General features: G+C 38.0%; 6 protein-coding genes across 18 annotated transcripts; 2 read left to right on the top strand and 4 right to left on the bottom strand.

Moving 5' to 3' along the window:
* Positions 1-295: 295 nt before the first annotated feature.
* tobi (target of brain insulin) lies at positions 296-4529 on the bottom strand. The gene is made up of 13 exons (XM_967233.4): positions 4415-4529; positions 4255-4365; positions 3752-4206; positions 3620-3707; positions 3420-3571; positions 3214-3370; positions 2756-3170; positions 2567-2705; positions 2360-2522; positions 1323-2313; positions 915-1275; positions 535-870; positions 296-488 (listed from the first exon to the last, which is right to left on the bottom strand). The coding sequence occupies exons 1-10, from the start codon at positions 4437-4439 to the stop codon at positions 2129-2131; spliced, it is 1890 nt and encodes a 629-aa protein (XP_972326.2). The 5' UTR covers positions 4440-4529; the 3' UTR covers positions 296-488; positions 535-870; positions 915-1275; positions 1323-2128.
* Positions 4530-6523: 1994 nt separating this feature from the next.
* Positions 6524-8260, bottom strand: LOC660984 (phospholipase A2 inhibitor beta). The gene is made up of 2 exons (XM_967176.4): positions 7699-8260; positions 6524-7647 (listed from the first exon to the last, which is right to left on the bottom strand). The coding sequence occupies exon 2, from the start codon at positions 7643-7645 to the stop codon at positions 6548-6550; it is 1098 nt and encodes a 365-aa protein (XP_972269.1). The 5' UTR covers positions 7646-7647; positions 7699-8260; the 3' UTR covers positions 6524-6547.
* A 1524-nt stretch (positions 8261-9784) lies between these two features.
* On the top strand, positions 9785-10788 carry Rpi (Ribose-5-phosphate isomerase). The gene is made up of 2 exons (XM_967122.4): positions 9785-9917; positions 9969-10788. Exon 2 carries the CDS (start codon positions 9985-9987, stop codon positions 10684-10686), a length of 702 nt encoding a protein of 233 aa, XP_972215.1. The 5' UTR covers positions 9785-9917; positions 9969-9984; the 3' UTR covers positions 10687-10788.
* Positions 10682-12120, bottom strand: LOC660873 (centrin 2). 3 transcript variants are annotated; one of them, XM_008194344.3, is made up of 2 exons: positions 11961-12120; positions 10682-11912 (listed from the first exon to the last, which is right to left on the bottom strand). In XM_008194344.3, the coding sequence occupies exons 1-2, from the start codon at positions 11961-11963 to the stop codon at positions 11391-11393; spliced, it is 525 nt and encodes a 174-aa protein (XP_008192566.1). In that variant the 5' UTR covers positions 11964-12120; the 3' UTR covers positions 10682-11390. The 3 variants fall into 3 exon arrangements, with proteins under 3 accessions (XP_008192566.1, XP_972165.1, XP_015834624.1); XM_967072.5 differs by having other exon boundaries at positions 10682-11869; positions 11961-12109; XM_015979138.2 differs by having other exon boundaries at positions 10682-11869; positions 11930-12104.
* A 117-nt stretch (positions 12121-12237) lies between these two features.
* Iswi (Imitation SWI) lies at positions 12238-16236 on the top strand. Its single transcript, XM_967023.4, has 4 exons — positions 12238-12452; positions 12534-13115; positions 13470-14720; positions 14954-16236. The coding sequence occupies exons 1-4, from the start codon at positions 12402-12404 to the stop codon at positions 16103-16105; spliced, it is 3036 nt and encodes a 1011-aa protein (XP_972116.1). The 5' UTR covers positions 12238-12401; the 3' UTR covers positions 16106-16236.
* Positions 15937-22109, bottom strand: bbc (bb in a boxcar). Of its 11 annotated transcripts, XR_010335447.1 has the most exons (10): positions 21703-22104; positions 19080-19320; positions 18872-19030; positions 18647-18778; positions 18132-18263; positions 17455-17613; positions 17280-17405; positions 17096-17234; positions 16608-16892; positions 16285-16489 (listed from the first exon to the last, which is right to left on the bottom strand). XR_010335447.1 is itself a non-coding variant. In XM_008194336.3 (9 exons), exons 1-9 carry the CDS (start codon positions 21915-21917, stop codon positions 16413-16415), a joined length of 1380 nt encoding a protein of 459 aa, XP_008192558.1. In that variant the 5' UTR covers positions 21918-22104; the 3' UTR covers positions 16285-16412. The 11 variants fall into 11 exon arrangements, 9 of the variants coding, with proteins under 9 accessions (XP_064215020.1, XP_015834623.1, XP_008192558.1 ...); XR_010335446.1 differs by having other exon boundaries at positions 16608-17234; XM_008194336.3 differs by lacking the exon at positions 16608-16892.
* Between the last annotated feature and the right edge of the window lie 265 nt (positions 22110-22374).

Raw genomic sequence — 22374 nt, 5'->3', positions numbered from 1 at the left:
TCCACAATATTGACCTACCTTTCTTGTCGATTTTTTCAGTTGTGTCAATTTCATTATGTTTCATCTCACAATCGGCATCCTGATGGGAGAGTAAACCCCCAATTTTGTGTATTCCACACCTAACACCTTGTCGAGTGTCAGCCACACCGGTCTTAATCCTGTCCAGAATGAGTCCAGATTGCACAAAATTTGTTTGCAGAACACACAAAACCAGTATTAGAAATGCCCCAGAAAACTTCATTGTTGGAGTTGATGACCGTTGAGCTTGAGTGTTTTTAAGAAACGTGAACTGGTGCAAGTGTTATCAATTATTTATTTGTTTTTTATTCTGCTTGATAAAAGTACAGCAAAAATATATTTGGGTTATTAAAATAATTCGCGGCAACGGCCTGCTCTGTCCATACGTTCTCCCGGGTTGCAGTTAGATCTGACTCTAAAAAGGTTCCTTTGAGTAAAATCTAATTTTGAGACGTTAGCACTCGGAGCAACTAAAACGAAACACAATAAACAATACGTATTGCAACACAATGTTACCTGTTGTTTCATCCGGATAAAATATTTTGAAGTCTCGATCAGGCTCGGTACAGGATAAACACGATTCGTTCGTTGAATTCTTCGTGGGAAAACCCACACCAAGAGTAATTATTATTAAAAAAAGCAAAACGAATTTCATATTGGCTAATAAAATACGCATAATCAGCAGAGAATGGCGACCACAAATAACTTATCACTGTCTACATTACGAAACATCTCTTTATTTCTTAGAACAATACATAAAAAATCACCAAGCTAGGACACACCGCGACTCCACCAAAATTTTCGGCGGCTGGCAACGTATCACACTCATCAAATTTCTCGAAGCCAAGGTGACTAAAACTCGCTAGGTATAAAAAGTATTAAACTAGAGCACTTACCATTGCTCGCCTTAGTCGCTGGTGTTGTGCTCAGATCAGCCAAACATAGCGAAAATGCGAGCAGAATTAGCCCAAACGCGATGAAATTCATAATTCTTTTAAGTAAAACGTAAATGAAGACTCGGAGGTTTTACGATAACATTTGAAATAAAATAATCAGAGATCGAGACTCGACCTTTTAGCGCAGATTATTTGGTACACAGCACAGGGAAAATAAATGAAACAAATACTTAAACTTATTTTATTAAAAACAGGTTCCATAATCAATTATTATTTGTGTTATCATGCCAAAACGATCGACACCTCTTATTGAGTCTAATCTGTGAACATCTGGGTGTGAAAATGGCATATTGTCTTTGCACTAAAAACAAACCTTGCAATAAACACTTGTACAGTGTCATTACTTACTTTCCCTCGGAGTCGTGATTTCAGAGTTTTCGACTTGGTCGCTTTCAGGCTTGTCGGCAGGACTAGCCAATGCTCTTATAAAAAACATAAACAGCGCGATTTGAAAGAGGAAAGTTAGTTTAAGGAAATACCACATGTTGGCTCATCACAAATCACAAGTTTTTATATTAGGTAAGGAATATTTTCACAATAACACGTTCGAGATAATACAAAATTGACCCGCACAAAGCTCATTTGATATCATACTAACCAAACTACAAAATTTGCGTTTCGTCAAAGACAATTTATTTAATTAACATTGAAGGTGGATCCAGAAATGCAAGTTCCCAATGTTTTGACAAATGTTCCTCCACAATTCGGCTTTACGTCAAAGAGTCGTTTTCCGTCAATTTTCTTCGTCTTCTTTTCTTCGTCGATATGCCAGCCATTAATTTCGGTGGTGGTGTTGGCACTAACCGATTTTTGAGTTATTGGAGAACTTACCGAACTGAGTATCGACAAACTTAGTACAATTATTACGGAGTAAAAACGAGTGTTCATTTTGTTACAATTGTGAAATAGAATTTGTGTGGTAAAAAGTTGTTGCAGCTCATTGCCGAAGATGGGAATTCTACGGTGATAACCTTGTAGTAGCCCGACATTTTCCTTGTAAGTGCGGTTATCAAAAAATACGCACATTATGCGATAACTTTTAACCTTTTCGATTATGCCGAATCCACAGAACGAAAATAAAATGTTTTTCACCTTGATAAACCACGTGTTTATTGTCTTAATACAATACAGGATTTTTTATTTATTAACAATGCTTATTGTCTTATGAAATATGGGAGAGTGTCGATTGGAGCCGCATAACCTTTGAGAATTTGCGGACCTTTGTAAACTGTCTCCGAATTCCCGTCTTTCCAAGACCCGGTTGGGAGCACAATATCGCGACTAGTGGCACCTTCCTGGATGACAGGAGCCACAAGAATGTTTTCCCCCAGCAAATACTCTTCAAATGGATAACTCGAAACGACCCATCAAAATACTCAACTTACCATCATTCGCTTTCAGTGCATCTGGATTAGTTGGGTCAACCCACCAAATGGGTGGGTTAACTGGAGCGCCAGTTGCGATGCTATTATTCATTGCCTCGATAATAGCATCCGCGTAATCCGCATGCAAAGCAACGAATTTTTTTGTTATTTCAAGACTATCGAACTAGATTTAAATTAGAACAAAATTCGAAAAAGTTGCGTTATTACCTCATCGCTGGTTATTTCCCAAGGGAGGTAACTAAATTGCATCGCAGGCATGAAAGTGTTAGCTTGCGTCCACCGCACCATCAGCTCGGCCGTTGGTTTTTCGGTGTAACCATTCCCACCAATCATATCAGGCAAAACACTTATTCTATTGTTGCAACAAGTTAATTCATTAAAAAATAGTGTACTTACAATACGTAACCATTGATATTAAATAACAAAAGACTTGTTATTAAAGAATAAAGACCGTTGTTTAACGTCCACCTTGAGTCTTTGTCAAGCATTCTGAGAAAAATTGGCAAGTCTTGGGTCCTCCAACCAGTCCTAACTTCAGTCAAGCCGCCAAAAGCAGCATCAGTTCTGATATAATCGCCCGATAGAGAATTGGGGCTCAATTCTGGATCACCGCTAACAATAGGGTGCCAGGGAGCATAGTCACTTTCACCCGCATCGAATTTAAAACCGTCAATTCCGTGCTTCTCTTGCAGCAATTTTAAGCGATCAGTAAACCATTTTGCTGCTTCTTGTTTCGAAAAATCAAGATGATGGGCTTGGCCATTCCACCAGGAAGTCTCGTCGCTACCAGAATCATCAATCACGAAATAACCTTTAGGAGAAATTAAAAAAAGTAACCCCTTTGACGTTTTTACCATGTTCTTGGCCATAAGTTACAGTTTCTGCACAATCATCATTGACGAAAGGATGTGTCCATATGGTAACAGTAAAATTCAAATCTTTTAAAGTCTGAACTGTTTGATTTATGTCGGGAAATGTGTCTTCACTAAATGTTAAAGAACCGTAACAGTCCTGAAAAACAATGTCGTTTTTTTGTTTTGTTTTTTTTTGCATATTTGACCTCCCATTTGTCGTCAATTTCGATTTGGCCTACAAACCCATGATCGGCAATGTCTTGCGCGAATGACACCACGATACTGTCGTTTATTGCAGCTTTGTATTTAGCCCAAGTGGTCCAAATGGGATGCCGAACAATCCATTCATTAGGATGTTCTAAAATTTGCCGACTAATAGTAATAATAGAGCTTGATTAATAATAACCTGTCGGTTTGCCCAAAAAGTTGTTAACTGCATGTAATTGGGCTTCCTTAGGGTCCGGTTTAACCACAAGATTATACTCCAAAACGACCTCGAAACTTACTGTAAAATTTGGCTTCACCTTACTTGACTTACCTTAGTTCTGTTAATATAAGGGGGAGTCGCAGATGCTATAAAACAAACACTGTCTTCTCTAATCTTGTTTTGATCCAAATACAAGGGAACCCTGTCTGTGACAAAAGCATAACCACCTTTAGAATTCAACCAATACCGCTCGGCAACAGCCCCATTGTCGGTTTTAAGAGTGGTATAAAGTCTGTTATCAATAACTGTTTTTTCTATAGGCCAGTCAGCTTGCCATTTTTCGGGACCACCAAACCAATTTGTATTGCTTCCATTCAAGTCTAAACAATCCCGAAATTCTTTTTCCAAGTTACTGCTTTCCCAGTAAATACTAAAACCGCTGTCGATGAACCCAACGATAAAATCTTCATCGTCGCTTTTAAAAGAACAACCCGAACTGTTACAATTCCCTTCAGAAGTAACGCTTGTATTGAAACCGATTTCACCCGAAATTTTTACTTCTTCGCCTACGGAAATACGTTAAGAACGCACGACTTACTTAAGTACCAAACTACCCAAATTTACGGCTAAATCAATTGAATTTTCTTTAAAAGTCAAGTACAAAACGGCGGCGTCATTGACTAGGCGCAAGCTATGAGCTTGCACCAAAAAAAGAAAAAATAGTCCTGGAATACGTAGTTTTTGATAATATAGTGAGTACAGAAAATAACATACCAATTGTTCGACTGAAACTCATCATTGACACTAACAAAATTTTGGTTTGTTGCCTTTTTAAATGTTATTTATCAATTGATTGTTGATAAACTTAGCTTGAGAGGTAGATATTGATGTAAATAATTGTCAGAAGTGCATGTTCATTCGAGATTGTATCATAGCCCCACCCAAAAACTTTATTTCAAATTAACATTTAATAAAAAATGCCCACATTAAAAAAGTCTTTATTTGTTTCTGTTTCGAATTTCATGTTTCCAGAAGTAGGTAATTACAAAAACCTTCTTCCTTAATTAAATGCTATAAGATATTAAAGTAATTTCTACCACATTTTGTAAAAATAGATGCTGCATAGAGAACCAATCTGCACTGGGATTGGTAATAGGTAAGTAATAAATAAACGTGTAATATTCATATAAATTTATTACTATGTGCATGTTAACACGATCAGTTATTATTATTAAGTATGGTACAATACTTAACGTACAAAAAAATTATTTCTAAGTAAAATAAATTCTTCTGCATTTGCCGCTTATGTATCTTTGCCTAAACGGGCATCTGAGCGAGTATCTTCGTATGAAATTATTATATTGAAGCCCTCCTGGTACTCCCCAAAGAATAACATTATTTCGATTTGTTTGCGAACTTGTATCGTTCTCCATCACCAACATTAAAAGCAGTAAAAAAACACCAACACCAGCTATTTTCATTTTTCGCTATAAAATCTCTTTACAGAAATTTAAAAAATAACAAATGAGAACACCTACCTAAGTTAACACTTAACTTGGAAAAAGATAAAATGACTAAATACTTTGCTTGGTAAATTTTACACACCTAAATTTATGACTAATAAATAGTTACCAGTGAAACTAGTAAATTAGCACTTATCTGAGCAATAACGATAAAAACTGCAAACGATTAAGTTTCGTGTTTGTAAAGTAAGTCTGAATATAGACATAAAAGCGAATAAGAATACTTTTACCAACGGCAAATTCTTGTAAGGGTATCTAAACGGAAGTCTTACTTAGGAACGACCGTCGGAGTCTGTACGTGCCTGGGTATCCCCGTGAGACGGTTGAATGCCTCTTGACGGATAGAGCCTGTCATTAAGGCTCTATTTAAATGCATTCCTTAACTCCATAGCTCGGGGACTAGAGAAGAAAGTACCACCTTATTAAGCTCCTCGAGTCCCACAAATTAAGATAATCAAACGTCGGGTTAAAGCAAATTCGAAAATTTTTATTTGCATATCTAAATAAAATCGCATTTGTTACCGCAGCATCCGTCAAATTTCTATCTAACGCGGATCTCAAGAATTAGTATTCACGTAACGGCGCGAATTTATTCGGCTCCTTACATTCCAAATTTGTAATATCGCAAACGTTATACTAACTCGAGTTGTAATTTTTTATTGTTTTGTCTGTAATATAACTTTAGCCAGTCAAGTACATGCTGAGACAAAGAATATTGTCTTCTGCGGCTCGGTATAAGAGCACATTGAAGGATATTGCAATGGATTATTCAAGAAGTGCTTATGCTGCTCGAGAACAACGCTTCAAAATTACCAGCAGCATTTTACTACTCTATACTTTTCCAGAAACTCGAGTTTTCTACCACTTAACATCCATTAAAGACGCTTTAGAATTTAGATAGTTTCATTCCTGGGACATTACTGTTTTTTCGTGCCCCCGTTTAACACAAACAGCCTTGAATAAATTTAATTAAGCATCAGTTTGTCTCGGTATTAATTTTCATCTCGGCAAAAATCAATACGCCAACGTTTATCTTGGGACGCCAGATAAAAACTTAGGACGTGATTGTACTGTCTGATAGCGACTTTTCCTTAGCTTAATATTAGCTTGTCACATACATGACAACCGCAAAATGAAATAACGATTTTATTGAATAAATTTCGACCCGATCCTCTCCACCAATACTAATGGACATTTAAAACAATAACTCTGCCCGCTTCTAAGTGGATTTCCTAGGTCTCGTATTGCTTAATAAAAGAAATCCCGCCAGGAAACGAATAATAGAAAAAGTTACTGCAGGCTTAAACTTCCAATGAAAATAAACTCACATTCTCCCAAATTATTACGAAATAAACAACACTTTGTGCTAACCATTTTTTATTTTCTAACAGTACGAAATAGATTTCTTGGTGTCCTCCTCGGCCACTTTCAGGAACTGCTCAAAGTCCACCGAATGGTTGAGGATAATCTCCGTGCAGGCGATCCCGATGACGTTCTGGACGTGATACCGCCCAACCGTGTTAACAACCTCCACGTGCACCTTCTTGAAATATTGAATGACGTTGATCAAGTGAATGCACGACAGCAGATTATCGTCGATTCGTAAAACCCTTAATGTCGGCACGTTCACATGGACAGAGTTAGCATCGAAATAGTAAATTCCGTTTCGGCTCAAATCCAACTTAGATAAATGGTTGAACGGTATTAGAATATTGCCGTCGAAGGCAGAAATGCTGTTATTCGCCAAATTCAAGCTCGTTAAGTGTGTCAAGCCCGAAAAAGTCCCAACCGTAAACTTGGACAACTTATTATCAGCCAAGTTCAGCTGTCTCAGGGTCGAGAGGTGTTTAAAAACGCCACAAGTCAAATGACAAAGCTCATTGTTTTCCAAATTCAACACTTCCAAGCTCTCCAAACCCGCAAATGCGTCCGGTTCGATAGTCTTGATGCGGTTCTTCGACAAGTCAAGAATGAGGACTCCCAAAGAGCCTCCAAACACCCCACTTGGCAAGTGCTTGATCTTGTTGTTCTTCAAATCAACGGTGTTCGCTTCCAAATCGTCCAAAAACCCCGGCACGATTTTCCCCAGATTGTTATTTTCTAAATGGACTTCGTAGACTTGGCGGAGACCGGCGAAAGCCCCCGGCTCAATGTCTTCGATAATGTTGTTTTGTAAATAAAGGTATTGTATGTTTGATAAGGAGGAGAAGGCCCTAGAAGTGATTACTCTGATTGCACTTTCGGAAACGTTGAATGAGACTAGACTGTTGGAGAAAGGGAAGGTCTTGTTGGTAAAAATCCGGATGTTGCACTGCTCACATTGCAGGTGGTAGTTTCCGTAGAAAATGTTGGGAAACACGTCTCGGATGCGTTTGCAGAAATAGGTCCTAATGTCGTGTTCGTAGTCACACGCCGGTGGTTCGGCAGAGAACACAGTGCTTATCACCGCTCCAAGGACGCACAACAAGAGCGGATGCTTCATTGCTGAAACAGAATTATGTTAATGTGATAACTGGGCGAAATGTGGGCACAAACCTGTATTTGGAAAGAACACAACCCGACTAAGCTTGATGTTTTTGCATTATTCTCATTGATATTGTTTTCCAATGAGAGCGTTTATTTTATTTGTAAATTAGGTCATGATTTAAATTCCAGTAATCAGAATTACAATGAACTTTGAATTCAAATATGTGTGATGATTACTTCGTAGAAATTTTACTGCAACAAAGCCGAATAAAACTTTTAAATTGTAGCGTGATAGGCAACAATATGGGTATAACGACGTCCTTCCTTCACAAACCTAATTTTGTCATTTAGCCAGAACCGGCAATAATTAAATAACTCCGACGTTTAGACGCTACCAACTAAATATTTCAAAATGGTCTCGCACCTTCCATTAGTTTACCCGCACACAACTTTCAGAAGCTTGGCAAAATTACTTTCGCAAGATAAAGATAAATCTCCTGATGCATTTTTCTTAGATTAAAAGGCGAGCTGCAGGAAACACTACGTTCGAACAAACATGCATATTTTACACAAGTCTGGTCGAAAAATTTTGATGCAAAGCACGATTGTGTTACACGTCATTCAGTTTAAGTGTCGGTTCTAAAATTTTTAAAGCTGAAGTCTAATTGCTTGCTCCCAATAATCAGCTAGAGAAATAACTGTTCACCAGTTTGCATCCAAATATAGAGCTTTGCTGATACGGTGTTCATGTTAATATCCCCATCCAATTAGAAGAGCTGGAGATAAAAGGCGGAATTGCAGAAAAGCGTCTCAGATTTTCAGATTGGTAAATAGTTATTTGAACCAATGTTTGTTAAAAAGTTTCAAATATTAAAAAACGCCAGGTTTACACGCTTGAAATCATATTTAACCGATATATTTATTAAAGACATGCACAATCAAATAAAAAAGTAAAAAAAATGTGAAGTAATATAATAAATAATGAACTATTAGATTTTTCAATTTATGTTGTTAATTCATCTCACTACTTCCGTTTTTTTCAGGAAATAAGAGTTGTTAGAATACTTTCAACTACTTTAATAAAATACTTTTGTATTTATTTACTGATTTGGTTCGACTACAAGTAGGTATATTATCAATAAAAAAATCAGTAAGTGAGCCAACTGTAAGTGCAACTATCAAGTTTTAATTAAAATACCTGTAATCATCAAAAAGAGCGTGATATCCATACTAGTATCATTGTGATAAGTGGTGTTATTTAAACCAGTTAAGGTGCACCTTTATGGCACGTTCGAAAATTTTCCGGACACGTGAAAAAACATTAGCAAACAATAGTTTTTTGACGATGATGCATTTGAAATTAAATTAAATACCAGGTCAAGTATTATCCGCATCTCACCTCACAGTAAAAATTATGAAACCAATATTTTTTGCCGAGTTACAATATTTCATAATATTAGAGCACTGTTTACATTTTTAATTTAATTTAAACACGTTTTTAAGATGAAAAGGCAGTTCGTTCTTCTCGAAATTTGGCTAAACTAAGCTGAAAAACTAGTAAATTGAATCCAAAATGAAATTACTTTGCCGCTTATGCGTTTTTTTGGTCGGCACATTTTTTGTCTAGAAACACCAGTCTGCCAAAGAATAAACCGAAAAATCGCCGAAATGAATCGGAAAAATATGTAGTACGTAGTATTTTTTGCGTTTTTTAATATTATTTCAAATATTTTACAATTTTTTTTTAAATTACCAAAAAAAGCTGGCCTCAGAATACGTAAGTGTTATACTTACCTTTTTCAAATGCTTTAATCCCCTTCAAAAATTGATAACTCTATTGTACCCCCCATTTTTTTTTATTTGAAAACACCCCTAGGAAGACAACTCTAAAACTTAAGGTAGCAAGGTATTTAAAAGTGAAGAAGTTAAGGCTTTTTGAAAAAAAAATTATATATTTTATTTTCTTTTCATTTTGAAAATGATGCTATATTAATAACTCGTGTACTCCTACCTAACTAATGATACGAGTAGATTTAATGAAATTTAAATCATTCTCAATGAAATCAGAAATCACTAATCACTCTCATTCGTTAAAAAATGATGACCAACGGAGTAATAAATAATTACATGGGGAAAACGACACTGGTAATAGTTGTTTACGTTGAATAAGTAATTAAATTGTTACGTATTATTCCCACAAGCGTGCAATTTATCCGGTTTCCAGCTCGCAACTTTGAAAATAGAGCCACAAAAGGAAGCTGCAGAGGCGCATGAGCACGTTGCGAAACGTAAGTTGAATAATTTATCTTAAAATCCATGAATTTATTTCAACTTTTAAGGAGATCATTCGTCACGATGGCATCCCTCGAAAGTGCTAAAAAACTGGCGGCCTACAAAGCTGTGGACCTCCACGTGCAAAACAATTCCATTGTGGGTGTCGGCAGCGGCTCCACCGTTGTTTACGCCGTTGAGAGGTTAGCCGAACGTGTGAAAAACGAAAAATTAAATGTACAGTGTGTCCCAACGTCCTTTCAAGCCAGGCAATTGATCATCCAGCACAGGCTGCACCTAACCGACCTAGAGATACATCCAAGATTGGATGTTTGCATTGATGGTGCCGATGAAGTTGATTCCACCTTGACATTGATTAAAGGAGGTGGGGGATGCTTATTGCAGGAGAAGATTGTTGCTAGCTGCGCCAAGGAGTTAATTATTATAGCGGATTATACCAAAAATTCACAAAAGCTGGGGGAACAATACAAAAAGGGGATTCCGATTGAAGTTGTTCCGATGGCCTATCTCCCCATTAAAACGCAAATTGAAAACCAACTGGGAGGGACAGTTGAGCTCAGAATGGCTAAAGCCAAAGCTGGACCTGTGGTCACCGATAATGGGAATTTTATCCTGGATTGGAAAAACTTCCAGGATTATAAATGGGACACAATCAACACCAAATTGAATCTCATTCCGGGAGTTGTGGAGACGGGACTATTTGTTAACATGGCCAAGAAGGCCTATTTTGGGTTGGCCGATGGGTCAGTCAAAGAACAAATTTAATTCATCCATTGATTTATTTGAAGGAATGTTATTTAAAAATATATATTTTATATTTTTATATGTTGTATTTTCAAAATTAAATAAAGCATCTCGTGCAACACACATTTTACAATGGTGGTCTAACATGTGTAACCTTTTAACTCAGATTATTTGCCCACTCATCTTTGTCATGTTTCTACGCTTTATTTTTAACAAAAACCCGTATTTCTACTAAAACATCAAAAACAACTTGAATTTTATTTTTAACCCTTTTTTTCTCAGACAGGTTTTTCTAAAAACAATTTATTTTAGAAAAATGAGTCGATTTTAAAATTGATGTTTTTAGGAAAATCTGAGTTAGAAAAAAAGGGTTAAAAATCACAGTCAAATTCAACGTTGTTTTTGATGGTTTAGTAGAAATATATACGAGTTTTTCTTAAAAATAATGCATGAAAATTTGGAAAATGATTAAGACTGAGTTAAGAAGTTACAAATATTAGACTACTTACAATACTGACAATTTGTGCAACGGTGACTAGACGTTTCCAAACAATTAATTGGTACAGGGTGATTCACGCAAGACGACTAGACTAGCCTTACAATTTAATGCAAAACCAAATACATTTTAAACAAATTAAATTGCGAATAGGACAGGAAACTGTGCATTTAATTCTTGTAAGGCTGTCATTTTAGCATTTTACGAAATCACCTGGTATGTTTCCAACTTAGTACAAACTGGTTTTCTTCATAATTCGCAAGAATTCTTCCTGATTGATTTCACCATCTCCATCCCTGTCTGCTTCATCAATCATTTCTTGCAATTCTTCATCTGTGAGATTCTCTCCTAGTTCTTTAGCCACTCTTTTCAGGTTCTTAAAACTGATTTTTCCGGTCTCGTCATCGTCAAACAAGCGAAACGCCTTCATGATCTCCTCTTTCGAATCCTTTTCGGCCATTTTCATGGTCATCAATTGCAAGAAATCATCAAAAGACAGTTTTCCAGTTCCCTGTGTATCAATATCAGCAATCATTTTCTTGATTTCTTCCTTCTTTGGCTCAAATCCCAACGCTCTAATTGCCACCTTCAGGTCTTTGGCGTCGATCTTCCCAGAGCCTTCATTATCAAACAAATCGAACGCCTCTTTAATATCGTTCTTCTGCTCTTCAGTCAACTCAAATTTGGAGCCTGCCATCTTCTTACGAACTGAGGAGAGATTCTTTTTTAAAACAAAGGAAGGGGACGTCGTCTAAAATCAATACTAACGCCTAAGTACTTATTGAAAATAGTCAATTACCATTATCAGGAACGGTTTTATGTTTTTATTCCAAAACTGTTGATGTTGAGATAACACAACCAAACATCCGGCGTTTTAAACAATCTGACAGTCGGGACTACCAACATTTACAAGGCCACCGTCTAAAACGCTTTCACCGCCTTATGAAAAATTGTCTTTTAAAAATTTGTCCACATCATAAAATTCTCTCGTTGTTGTGGGGTGCAGCATGCAATTATTGTTGTATTTTCGCCCGAAAATGGGCTCAAAGTGTGTAGGGATTGTTGGTGTTTCACCAGTTTGACGCATTTGCCCCCAGATGCGGCCGTCCTGCGACTAGTTCGTAGTGTTTCCCGCTACGTATCGCTTCCGAATCATTAAATGAACGGCATTTTTCCAAATTATCGTCGTTAAAAACCAACATTCCGTAGTTTTAGCTAAGAATTTCGCGCACCCAGCACCATGTCCAAAGTGGAAGAAGGCGGTGAAACCGCTGACACTGGTGAGAATTCGGTAAGAGCCTTGTTGTTAAAACAACCACAATAGTAAAAGTAAAAACGGGTCATTGACTCTGCTTTATTTATGAAATTGAAGAATGCCTCGTCTTCGGACACCCTCTCGTCGCGTGGGAAGGGCGAAGACTTCGAGACCAAACTCGAAACGGACCGCAGCCGCCGTTTCGATTACCTGCTCAAACAAACCGAGATTTTCTCCCACTTTATGAACCAAAACAAAACGCCTTCGAAACCGAAATCGGGCCGTCCCAAGAAAATCAAGGAAGACCCAGTGGCGGACCACCGCCACCGCAAGACCGAGCAGGAAGAAGATGAAGAACTGCTGGCCGAAAGCAATGCCAAGGCCAAACCGACGATTCGGTTCGAAGCCTCGCCGCCTTTCATCAAGAACGGGGAAATGAGGGACTACCAAATCCGGGGGCTGAACTGGATGGTGTCTTTGTACGAAAACGGGATCAATGGGATCTTGGCCGACGAAATGGGGCTCGGGAAGACGCTCCAGACCATTTCCTTGCTAGGTTTCATGAAACATTATAAAAACACGCCGTCTCCTCACATTGTGATTGTCCCCAAGTCGACTCTAGCCAATTGGATGAACGAATTCAAGAAGTGGTGTCCCAGCATCCGCGCTGTGTGTCTCATTGGGGACCAAGAGGCCAGGGTAAGACCTGGTTTAGTTTAATTGTGTTTTGACTAAGGTTGGAAAACACAAAGTCCAACCTACGTAAAAATTTATAATATCCAAAAAGAGTGATAGGACAGAGCGCTTTCGCGATTACATTCTTCATCAGTGGCGTAAAAGGGGGCTGGTAACAGGGGGTTAAGGTTAAGGCCTCTTCCTTATCACTGTCAGTACAAAAATGATTAGAAGAGAGAATATGGTTGGAAAAAGTTGAAGCATCTTTATATTTTTCTATGAATTTAAGATGTTTTTCAACCTTAGTCATCATAACAACCCCGCTTTGATAGAATGGATCCTTTAATTCTAATTGTGTTTCGTTAATTATTTTTTTAGAATGCTTTCATTCGGGACGTGATGATGCCAGGCGATTGGGACGTCTGTGTGACTTCGTACGAAATGGTTATCAAAGAAAAATCAGTTTTTAAGAAATTCAACTGGCGCTACATGGTAATAGACGAAGCTCATCGTATTAAAAACGAGAAATCGAAATTATCGGAGATTCTCCGTGAGTTTAAAACAACAAATCGTCTCTTACTCACCGGTACCCCCTTACAAAATAATTTACACGAACTTTGGGCCCTCCTTAACTTTTTACTCCCTGATGTTTTTAACTCTGCTGATGATTTCGACGCTTGGTTTAACACAAACCAGTGTTTGGGTGATAACCAGTTAGTCGAACGCTTGCACGCTGTCTTGAAGCCGTTTCTATTGAGACGTCTCAAATCCGAGGTCGAGAAAAAATTAAAACCGAAAAAAGAACTCAAAGTTTACGTCGGTTTGAGCAAAATGCAGCGCGAGTGGTATACTAAAGTCCTGATGAAGGATATTGATGTGGTAAACGGGGCCGGTAAAGTAGAAAAAATGAGACTACAGAACATTCTCATGCAATTGCGTAAGTGTTCAAACCACCCTTATTTGTTCGATGGGGCTGAGCCTGGGCCCCCGTACACCACCGACGAACATTTAGTCTACAATTGCGGGAAAATGGTGCTTTTGGACAAGCTTCTGCCCAAATTAAAAGAGCAGGACTCGAGGGTTTTGATTTTTTCACAAATGACACGAATGTTGGACATTTTGGAGGATTACTGCCACTGGAGACAGTACAATTATTGTAGATTGGACGGACAGACGCCGCACGAGGACCGGCAACGCCAAATCAACGAATATAATGAGCCAAATAGCTCAAAATTTATTTTTATGTTGTCGACGAGAGCCGGAGGTTTGGGTATTAATTTAGCAACAGCAGACGTTGTCATCATCTACGATTCGGATTGGAACCCGCAAATGGACCTCCAAGCCATGGACAGAGCGCACAGGATCGGCCAAAAGAAACAAGTTCGTGTGTTCAGACTTATCACCGAAAATACAGTCGAGGAAAAAATCGTAGAACGGGCCGAAGTCAAGCTGAGGCTAGACAAGTTAGTGATACAACAAGGGCGTCTAATCGACAACAAATCGCAGTCTTTGAACAAAGACGAGATGTTGAACATGATCCGGCACGGGGCCAATCATGTCTTCGCATCGAAAGACTCGGAAATCACCGATGAAGACATCGACACTATCTTACAAAAAGGCGAAGCAAAGGTAAAATACTTAATTTCCCAGTACTAACAAAGTTCACCTCCTAACTACGTAGGAGACGAAACGAGATCTAATCTACTTTTTTTTATTTGCGTTGTATTCACAGTTATTTAAATACAACCATTTTTTTAATTTATTGAACTATCGAGGAGGTTTAAATTAGTATATCGTTTCGAATCCTCTAGTTATTTGTGCTCCTCCCTGACTATAACATTAATCTAATAAAAAAAAATTAGACAGCGGAACTGGCCCAAAAACTCGAAGCTCTCGGCGAGTCATCCTTGCGCAACTTCACTGTGGACACGCCAACAGAGTCCGTTTACAAGTTCGAAGGCGAGGATTATCGCGAAAAGCAGAAAAACATCGGTTTGAACACCTGGATCGAGCCTCCGAAGCGTGAAAGAAAGGCCAATTATGCCGTCGATGCCTACTTCAGGGAAGCTTTACGTGTTTCTGAGCCCAAAGCGCCGAAAGCACCACGTCCTCCTAAACAACCTATCGTACAAGATTTCCAGTTTTTCCCTCCCAGACTTTTCGAGCTTCTTGACCAAGAAATTTACTACTATCGCAAAACTTTGGGTTACAAAGTCCCCAAAAATTTGGAGTTGGGGCCGGAGGCCGCCAAGCAACAGCGAGAGGAACAGCGGAAGATTGACGAGTCTGAGATGTTGACTGAGGAGGAACAGCAGGAGAAAGAAGCCTTGCTCACCCAAGGTTTCACCAATTGGAGCAAGCGTGACTTTAACCAGTTTATCAAAGCGAACGAGAAATATGGAAGGGATGATATTGAAAACATCGCCAAGGAAGTTGAAGGGAAAACTCCCGAAGAAGTGATGGAGTATTCGGCAGTGTTTTGGGAGCGGTGTCACGAATTACAAGACATTGACCGCATCATGGCACAAATCGAGAGAGGAGAAACGAAAATACAACGCCGTGCTAGCATTAAAAAAGCCTTAGATGCGAAAATGGCCCGATACCGGGCACCGTTCCATCAACTCCGAATTGCCTACGGCACTAATAAAGGCAAAAATTATATGGAAGATGAGGATCGCTTCTTGGTTTGTATGTTACACAGACTGGGGTTCGATCGAGAGAACGTTTACGAAGAGTTGAGGGCTGCGGTCAGGGCTTCGCCCCAGTTTAGATTCGATTGGTTCTTGAAGTCTCGAACAGCAATGGAGTTGCAAAGACGTTGCAATACTCTCATCACGTTAATCGAGCGCGAAAACGCGGAATTGGAAGAAAAGGAACGGAATGAACGGAAGAAGAAAGTGTCCAAGTCCAATGCAATATCAGGGACACCGACTCAAGTGTCGTCAAAGAGTGGGCAAAAACGTAAGAATGACAGTACTGGCGGTGCGGTGGAGAAAAAGAAGAAGAAGAAATGAGAATTACTGTACTTTTAGGTTCTCTCTTCAGTTTAATTAATTTTTGTATTGCGTGAAAGCTTCGTGTGAATGTTTGGTATTTATTACTTGATGTATTTGCAACCTCAATAAATTTAGGTACACCACTCAAACATCGTGTTTCATGCAAAACTCACCTGATAGGTTAGTAAAAATGATAGTAAGCAAAAAAAATTTAATCGTGGAATCATACAATTGAAAATAAGTTAAAAATGGTAATACTAGTAAATGTTTACAAAATATGTTTTGTAAGCGATCAAGGCACAGATTGCGGCAGCAGTGGAAATGTTTACGAATTCTCTTCCGATTGTAACAAAGGCACAACGTCTTCTCCGTCAGAAAGGTGTATTTTCTTTTCAGATTTACCTAAAAAAAATCGCTACTAACAAAAAGAATCATCCGTTTCAAGGTGTTAGTATGGCATAAACAAGCACTCCCGTTCCAACCCCAATTACAAGTGCGCTCAAGCAATAGCAAGCCTCACCCTTCAAGTTAACCAACAAGTGTAGGAAACGTTACGAGTGGAGAGGATTGAAAATAATAGAGCAAAATAAATGTAATAATATTTTATGTCAAATTATACATTGTGTAACAACAAATCTCATGTGCGTGTTTCCTTCTACACATCCAAAGAGCAATCATGACATTACATTTTTAACGAACTGTTTTGATTTAGAGAAGGAAGAGATTCGATCTGAACTCACAAAAAGCTTTATAATTACGCAAATTAGTACTGCAGTGTTATATCATCAAAGTGTAAGAAATTTAACTAAAAGAGAACAAACATCAATTATTTACAACAAAATCACGTCGCCAACAAACAATAAAATTTTAACACAATCATCACAATTGGAGTAAATCTAAACACCACGTTTGGCACAAACTAACGTTTCGAAAAGAATAACTTAGAACAACGTTGTTAGATTTAATAATGTTTACTTTTACGTGATTTTACTGACTTTAGGTTCGTACCATTTTTCTCTGAAGGGAGCGTCACCACTCGCTGAGGTCCTCCAGGATAAGGTATTCTAAACAATTCGACGTGGAGGAAATCACAAATTTCCTGGCAAATTTGGTAACAGTAGCGCAGCAAATCCACGATCACCCAAATCTACGTCACAACATTACCACAAGTCATAGAAATTGTTGTCATTACCATGCATAACCATAGAATGTAATATTCTTTGATGAAAGTGTTAAAATATTGGTTCAAAAAGAGCATAGTGGGCCCTAGAAGCGACCAATCCATATAATCCATCTCACTTTTAGTCATATGAGCAACCTGGAACCGAGTGATTATTCCATTTCTTTTTTTGAAAATAAGAACTTACCACAAGACGATTGGTTACTTTCGCAGCGACTAATCCGAACGCCAAAATGTACAACGCTGGGTGTTCCTCATACACGTGTTGCGTTGACTTTTGGTAAATGATAAACGCTGGTACCAGCACCATCGAAAAGGGTATAACGGGTGATAAGACACTTGTTCCCTGTCATTTACAATAAAATAACCACGTGGAAGTCGAAAATGAATCGCAGAAATTTTCGTCATTTTCCGAAAATGTCTGCGATTACCAACACCAACATGTAAGCTGAGTTAGGAAGCGTATGTAGCGTAAGCATAAACTTGGCATGCATTAACATGAACGAAAGTTGATTCAAGTGTGGTTAGTTGGGTTCGAATCAATTTTCGTGCAGTCACTACTACAACAGGTTGACATTGGAGCAATCTTACAGCGACCGTTGATCCATTTTTGCCCACTCCTCCCGTGAAAATAATAGAAACGTTAGCTTGGGCGAGAAGAAGAGCGACTGCACACGCCACGCCAATGGGAATCAACTTCACCTCCATATCCAAGCCGGGTATCTTCGATCACGAATCATACACTTTAGTCAGACTGACAATAGCTTTATTTACAAATTAAATAAGAGTTTGAAGCACAGTTTTAACAACGACCACCTCAGCGCTACAATATGTACAATTTTGCAGCCCCAAATTGAGTCTTACAGCAACTGTCGATCCGTTCTTGCCACATCCTCCCTCTTTGATACGTTCGAAAAAAGTGTAAAACAACTGGAAAAATCCCAGGTAAAAAACGGTACACACCACGTGAGCCCAATGGAAAGTAAACCCGAAAACCTAGAAAATTCCGAAAAAATTACACACCGACCCGGCATTGCTCCAACCAACCTGAGTAAGAAATGACTTACTCATCAACGGTTCAATTCCTCCACCGGTTAGTCGACGACGCTTAACTTACAAAAGAAGCTCAAACAAAACAAGTGCCACGAAGGATAAATCTGAGTGCTGTTATTACATAAAATAAATATTAATCTAAGTAACAAAGCGGTCACCGTTCGTTGTTCACAACGAGACCGCAAAAACAAACCGTCCCCATGCACCTCGAATCGTCCTAAAATAAAACACAAGGGAACACAAATGTTAGTCAGAACCTCAACGCTCGTAGGCTTTGCAGGCATTTTAATCCATGCTACTGCCGAGTGAAAGATCTGAAAACTTACAGCAACTGTCGATCCGTTCTTGCCGACACCGCCGGTGAATATCACAATAATACTTTGGTAAAGCGACCACAGGCCGCATATTAAAGTGCTTAAGGGAATTAAGTACCATAAACAAACAGTACCGCTAAAAAACTACACAACAAATAAAATAAAATCACAAATTTCGAGCATTTCTCGCCGATTTCGGACCTGTTAAAACATCAACACGACACGAACGATTCTCACCTTCGTGGACCAAACGCTGGGCCCGAAAATCGTCGACAAGAGGAGGATCCCCATGATGGTGTATTGCGCCTCCGTCACGTCAATCCTCCCGAAACGTAACGTCCCGGAAACGTACGTCTGCCAATGCGCGCAATAGAAAAGTGTCATAGCACAAAAACACTAAAATCGCAATTTTAATAAAACAACTAGTTTTCGCGCGATTACCGACCTGAAAAAACATCCATCCGGGATAATACCCCAACTGGACGGCAATACATGCCGACAACGCCACGAAAACCGTAGATATTGAGTCGCAACCGTGGTCGAAGAGCTCACCTAAAGGGTTCGCAGTGCCGGTTCTTCGCGCCTGCTTGCCGTCGATGGCGTCCAGGCTTTGGTACACGAACAGGCCGAACCCGCACAAGCCGCACGCCCATCGGGGGGCCTCCTGCTTTGCGTCTGGTGAAAACCTGCCAAACACCAAGTTAATCAACCACAATATATACAATTACCATTTAATTTATTTAAATAAAAACGCCAGACAAAATCAAACAATGATTTATTTTGAGACTTTAGAACTGCACAATAGCTTCTTTCTTTTTCTCTAAACATATCTTTCTAATAAAGTAGCTGACTGTACGAATACGTTGGTTGTTGGAGGCTTTTTATATCCTCTTAGTATATTATTTAACTTGCTTTGTAGTCTGTTTCATATTTTGTGAGTCAAAGAGATGGTGCCTGTTATCCGAACGAACTGTAATTTTGCATACACACGTAATCTCAGTGACAATGTAATAATATTTACTTCAAATAATTTACAATTATCAATATCTCGGCTCCTAATTGAAATTAATTGTTGGATGAAACCAGCACCATTAAAAAGCATAGAAAAAAAAAAGTTGGAGTTTGTAAAGATAAAATCACCCCCTAGCTCCCACAGGAACGAGGATATTAACGTCTGAAAGTTTCTAGCTGAAATTTTGCATACCCGTGACATTGATAATTAAATAATATTTAATAAACACAACGAAGACCAAAAAGGAAAAAGTAAAAAAAATATGTTAAAAAAACTTTTATTTAAACATACTATTTTAATATTTTTGCAGTAGTTTTTGAGTTATATTCCAACTTGACAAATCAAAAGTTAGACTATGATTAATTCCCTTATTTTACTACTAATTGTTTAAATGAATCCTAAAAATTAGCAACACAATTTTTACTTCGTTCTGTCCTTGACTGACTATGATGATGCAAAAATCTCAAACGCAGCACTGTGGCAAATTAAATGATAACAATTCTTTTTGAATTGCTGAACCGAATGAGCTTCAATTGAAACTACAAGCAATTACACGGGTTCTAATTGACTATTATTTCATTACCAACGTGCAATAAATTTAAAAATAAAACTGTAATTACTTCTGTTTGTGTTTTTACACCTTGATAACTGTGTAGTCGTTTTACTCACAACCACATTTTCATTTAGCGAATCTTTATCTAAAAGAAACGGTAAATCTAATAGTACAATAAATGCATTCATTCATATCATCACCACTCATGACACGTTTGAATTGCGACGCAAAATATAACAACGAGAATTAAATCATCTTGAAGATTACGACGGAATATTCTACCTAATATCTATTGATTTTTTTAATTGGCTATTTTGCATAAACGCCGGACAAAATTACAGAAATCGGCTAATTGCTTAATTGAATTTCACTATTAAAAAAATATGGGTCCCATTTTTAAGAGAATTCTCCCAAGTTTGTTAATTATTACATTTTCAGTGGTGTGCTAATTATTTTGAAAAAGAAAATTATACGTTTGATATCAAGGGCGATTAGATAAAAGCTTTGAAATCGGATATTATGCATTACGTAAAAACTATCAGTGATCGCAAATGTAACAACAGAGATTTAAAAATGATACATCCGAACAAAAGCAATCAACTAAATGAATGCATTGAACGGATTTCATAACTTGGACGAGCAAATTACAGTAATTTATTTATTTACTCGTCGACTATTTATTGTTTTAAGACTCAGTTGTGTTTGACCTTTCAACAAGTATAAAATAATCGACCTTTGAATTAAAACAAAGGCCCTATTAACATTTATTAGGTTATTGGAAACTAGGCATTCGACTATAAAAAATGCAATTTTCTAGTTGACTCGTAATCGTAAATTGGCACCAAACTCCTAATTGGAAAATTTCCATGACTTATTTCCTCTTACTTGCAAAATCGATTCAATGGTTTAAAACCCACAAATCAAGGCTTACAAACAGTAACATCACAAATGGTAATAGTTTCCCTTCCTCCCACTCACATATTTTCATTATTTACATTTCGTTGGTAAATACCGTAACATCATCACACATGTATGTGCGAAAAGCAAACTCTGTCTTGAAACCGTTGATAATATCCAGACCGTTTAATTTTATTCGCATTCGTGACGAGAAAGCGACTTTATCAAAAAATAACAGGAGAAAGTTGCACTGGAGCTTAATTAATTAATTATCGACCCGTTATGAAAACGTTTGAATGAATCATGTAAAATACACAAACCAAACGTAGTAATTACATTTAGAAAAATTCTAATTATATAATTCAAAATAAAAAAGATAAAAATCATAGATTAGTTCAAATCGCAAAATACGACAATCACTGTTATTGTTGGAACTTCCATGTGGGCAATTAAAATGAAATTATGCATAATGTATCAAAATCAAAGATCAGTGATTTGAGAAAGTTGCCAGTCCAGGAAGTGATAAATATGAAACAAAAAAGCGCCGTCTGGAAAGCGGTGCCTCTTTATTTACTTTATTTATGAAATTGTGCAATGTGTACCTACCATATAAGAATTAAAGCCGTGACAATATTTACAATGAGCCCCAAAATTGTAATGAGGTTAGGTGCGAGCCAAATGGGCACTTTCGACGTCAGCCAATTCCAATAGGGCTGCAGTAACTTGTCCAAAATACTAACACTTTGACACGAATACTGGTGTTCACCTAAACGTTTTAACTGGGCATCGGAGAGGAGTCTCTCTTTGTACAACTTCATCATGCTGGAGAACTTAACCGCACATTAAAAAAATAACACAAAACTGACTCGGCTAGTCTATCACTCGAAACGGTTCCTAATGTTGTGATGTTAAATTATTCGAATTGTGTGATTTCAACGAGCATTAATCACAATTATAAACAATGAACGATGTACCAACTTGTCTTGTCAATTGAATCACGCCATATTGTGGTGGTCAAGGTAACGCGAGTGGAACGTGGAAGCGGTAGAGGGGAGTTGAGGTGTCTAAAGTCACGACAAATCAAAGAAAAATTATTTAATCTGAACTGGATATTTTTCTTTCCTAGCATAAGTATCAGAAATGGATTTGAGCAAATTCCGAGTTACGAGGTCCTGACCGTTTGCCATGACGCTTTGTTCCCGAGTGGCGCCTTTGAAAACTTCCCCAAATCTCCTGATCACTGTGGCAAGTTGATTCGCCAAATCATCGTTTCTCTTG

The sequence above is a fragment of the Tribolium castaneum genome, chromosome 9 (assembly GCF_031307605.1).
Source record: "Tribolium castaneum strain GA2 chromosome 9, icTriCast1.1, whole genome shotgun sequence".
NCBI lineage: Eukaryota > Metazoa > Arthropoda > Insecta > Coleoptera > Tenebrionidae > Tribolium > Tribolium castaneum.
The sequence above is the reverse complement of the archived record's forward strand: the minus strand, read 5'-3'. Positions and strand labels throughout refer to the sequence as shown.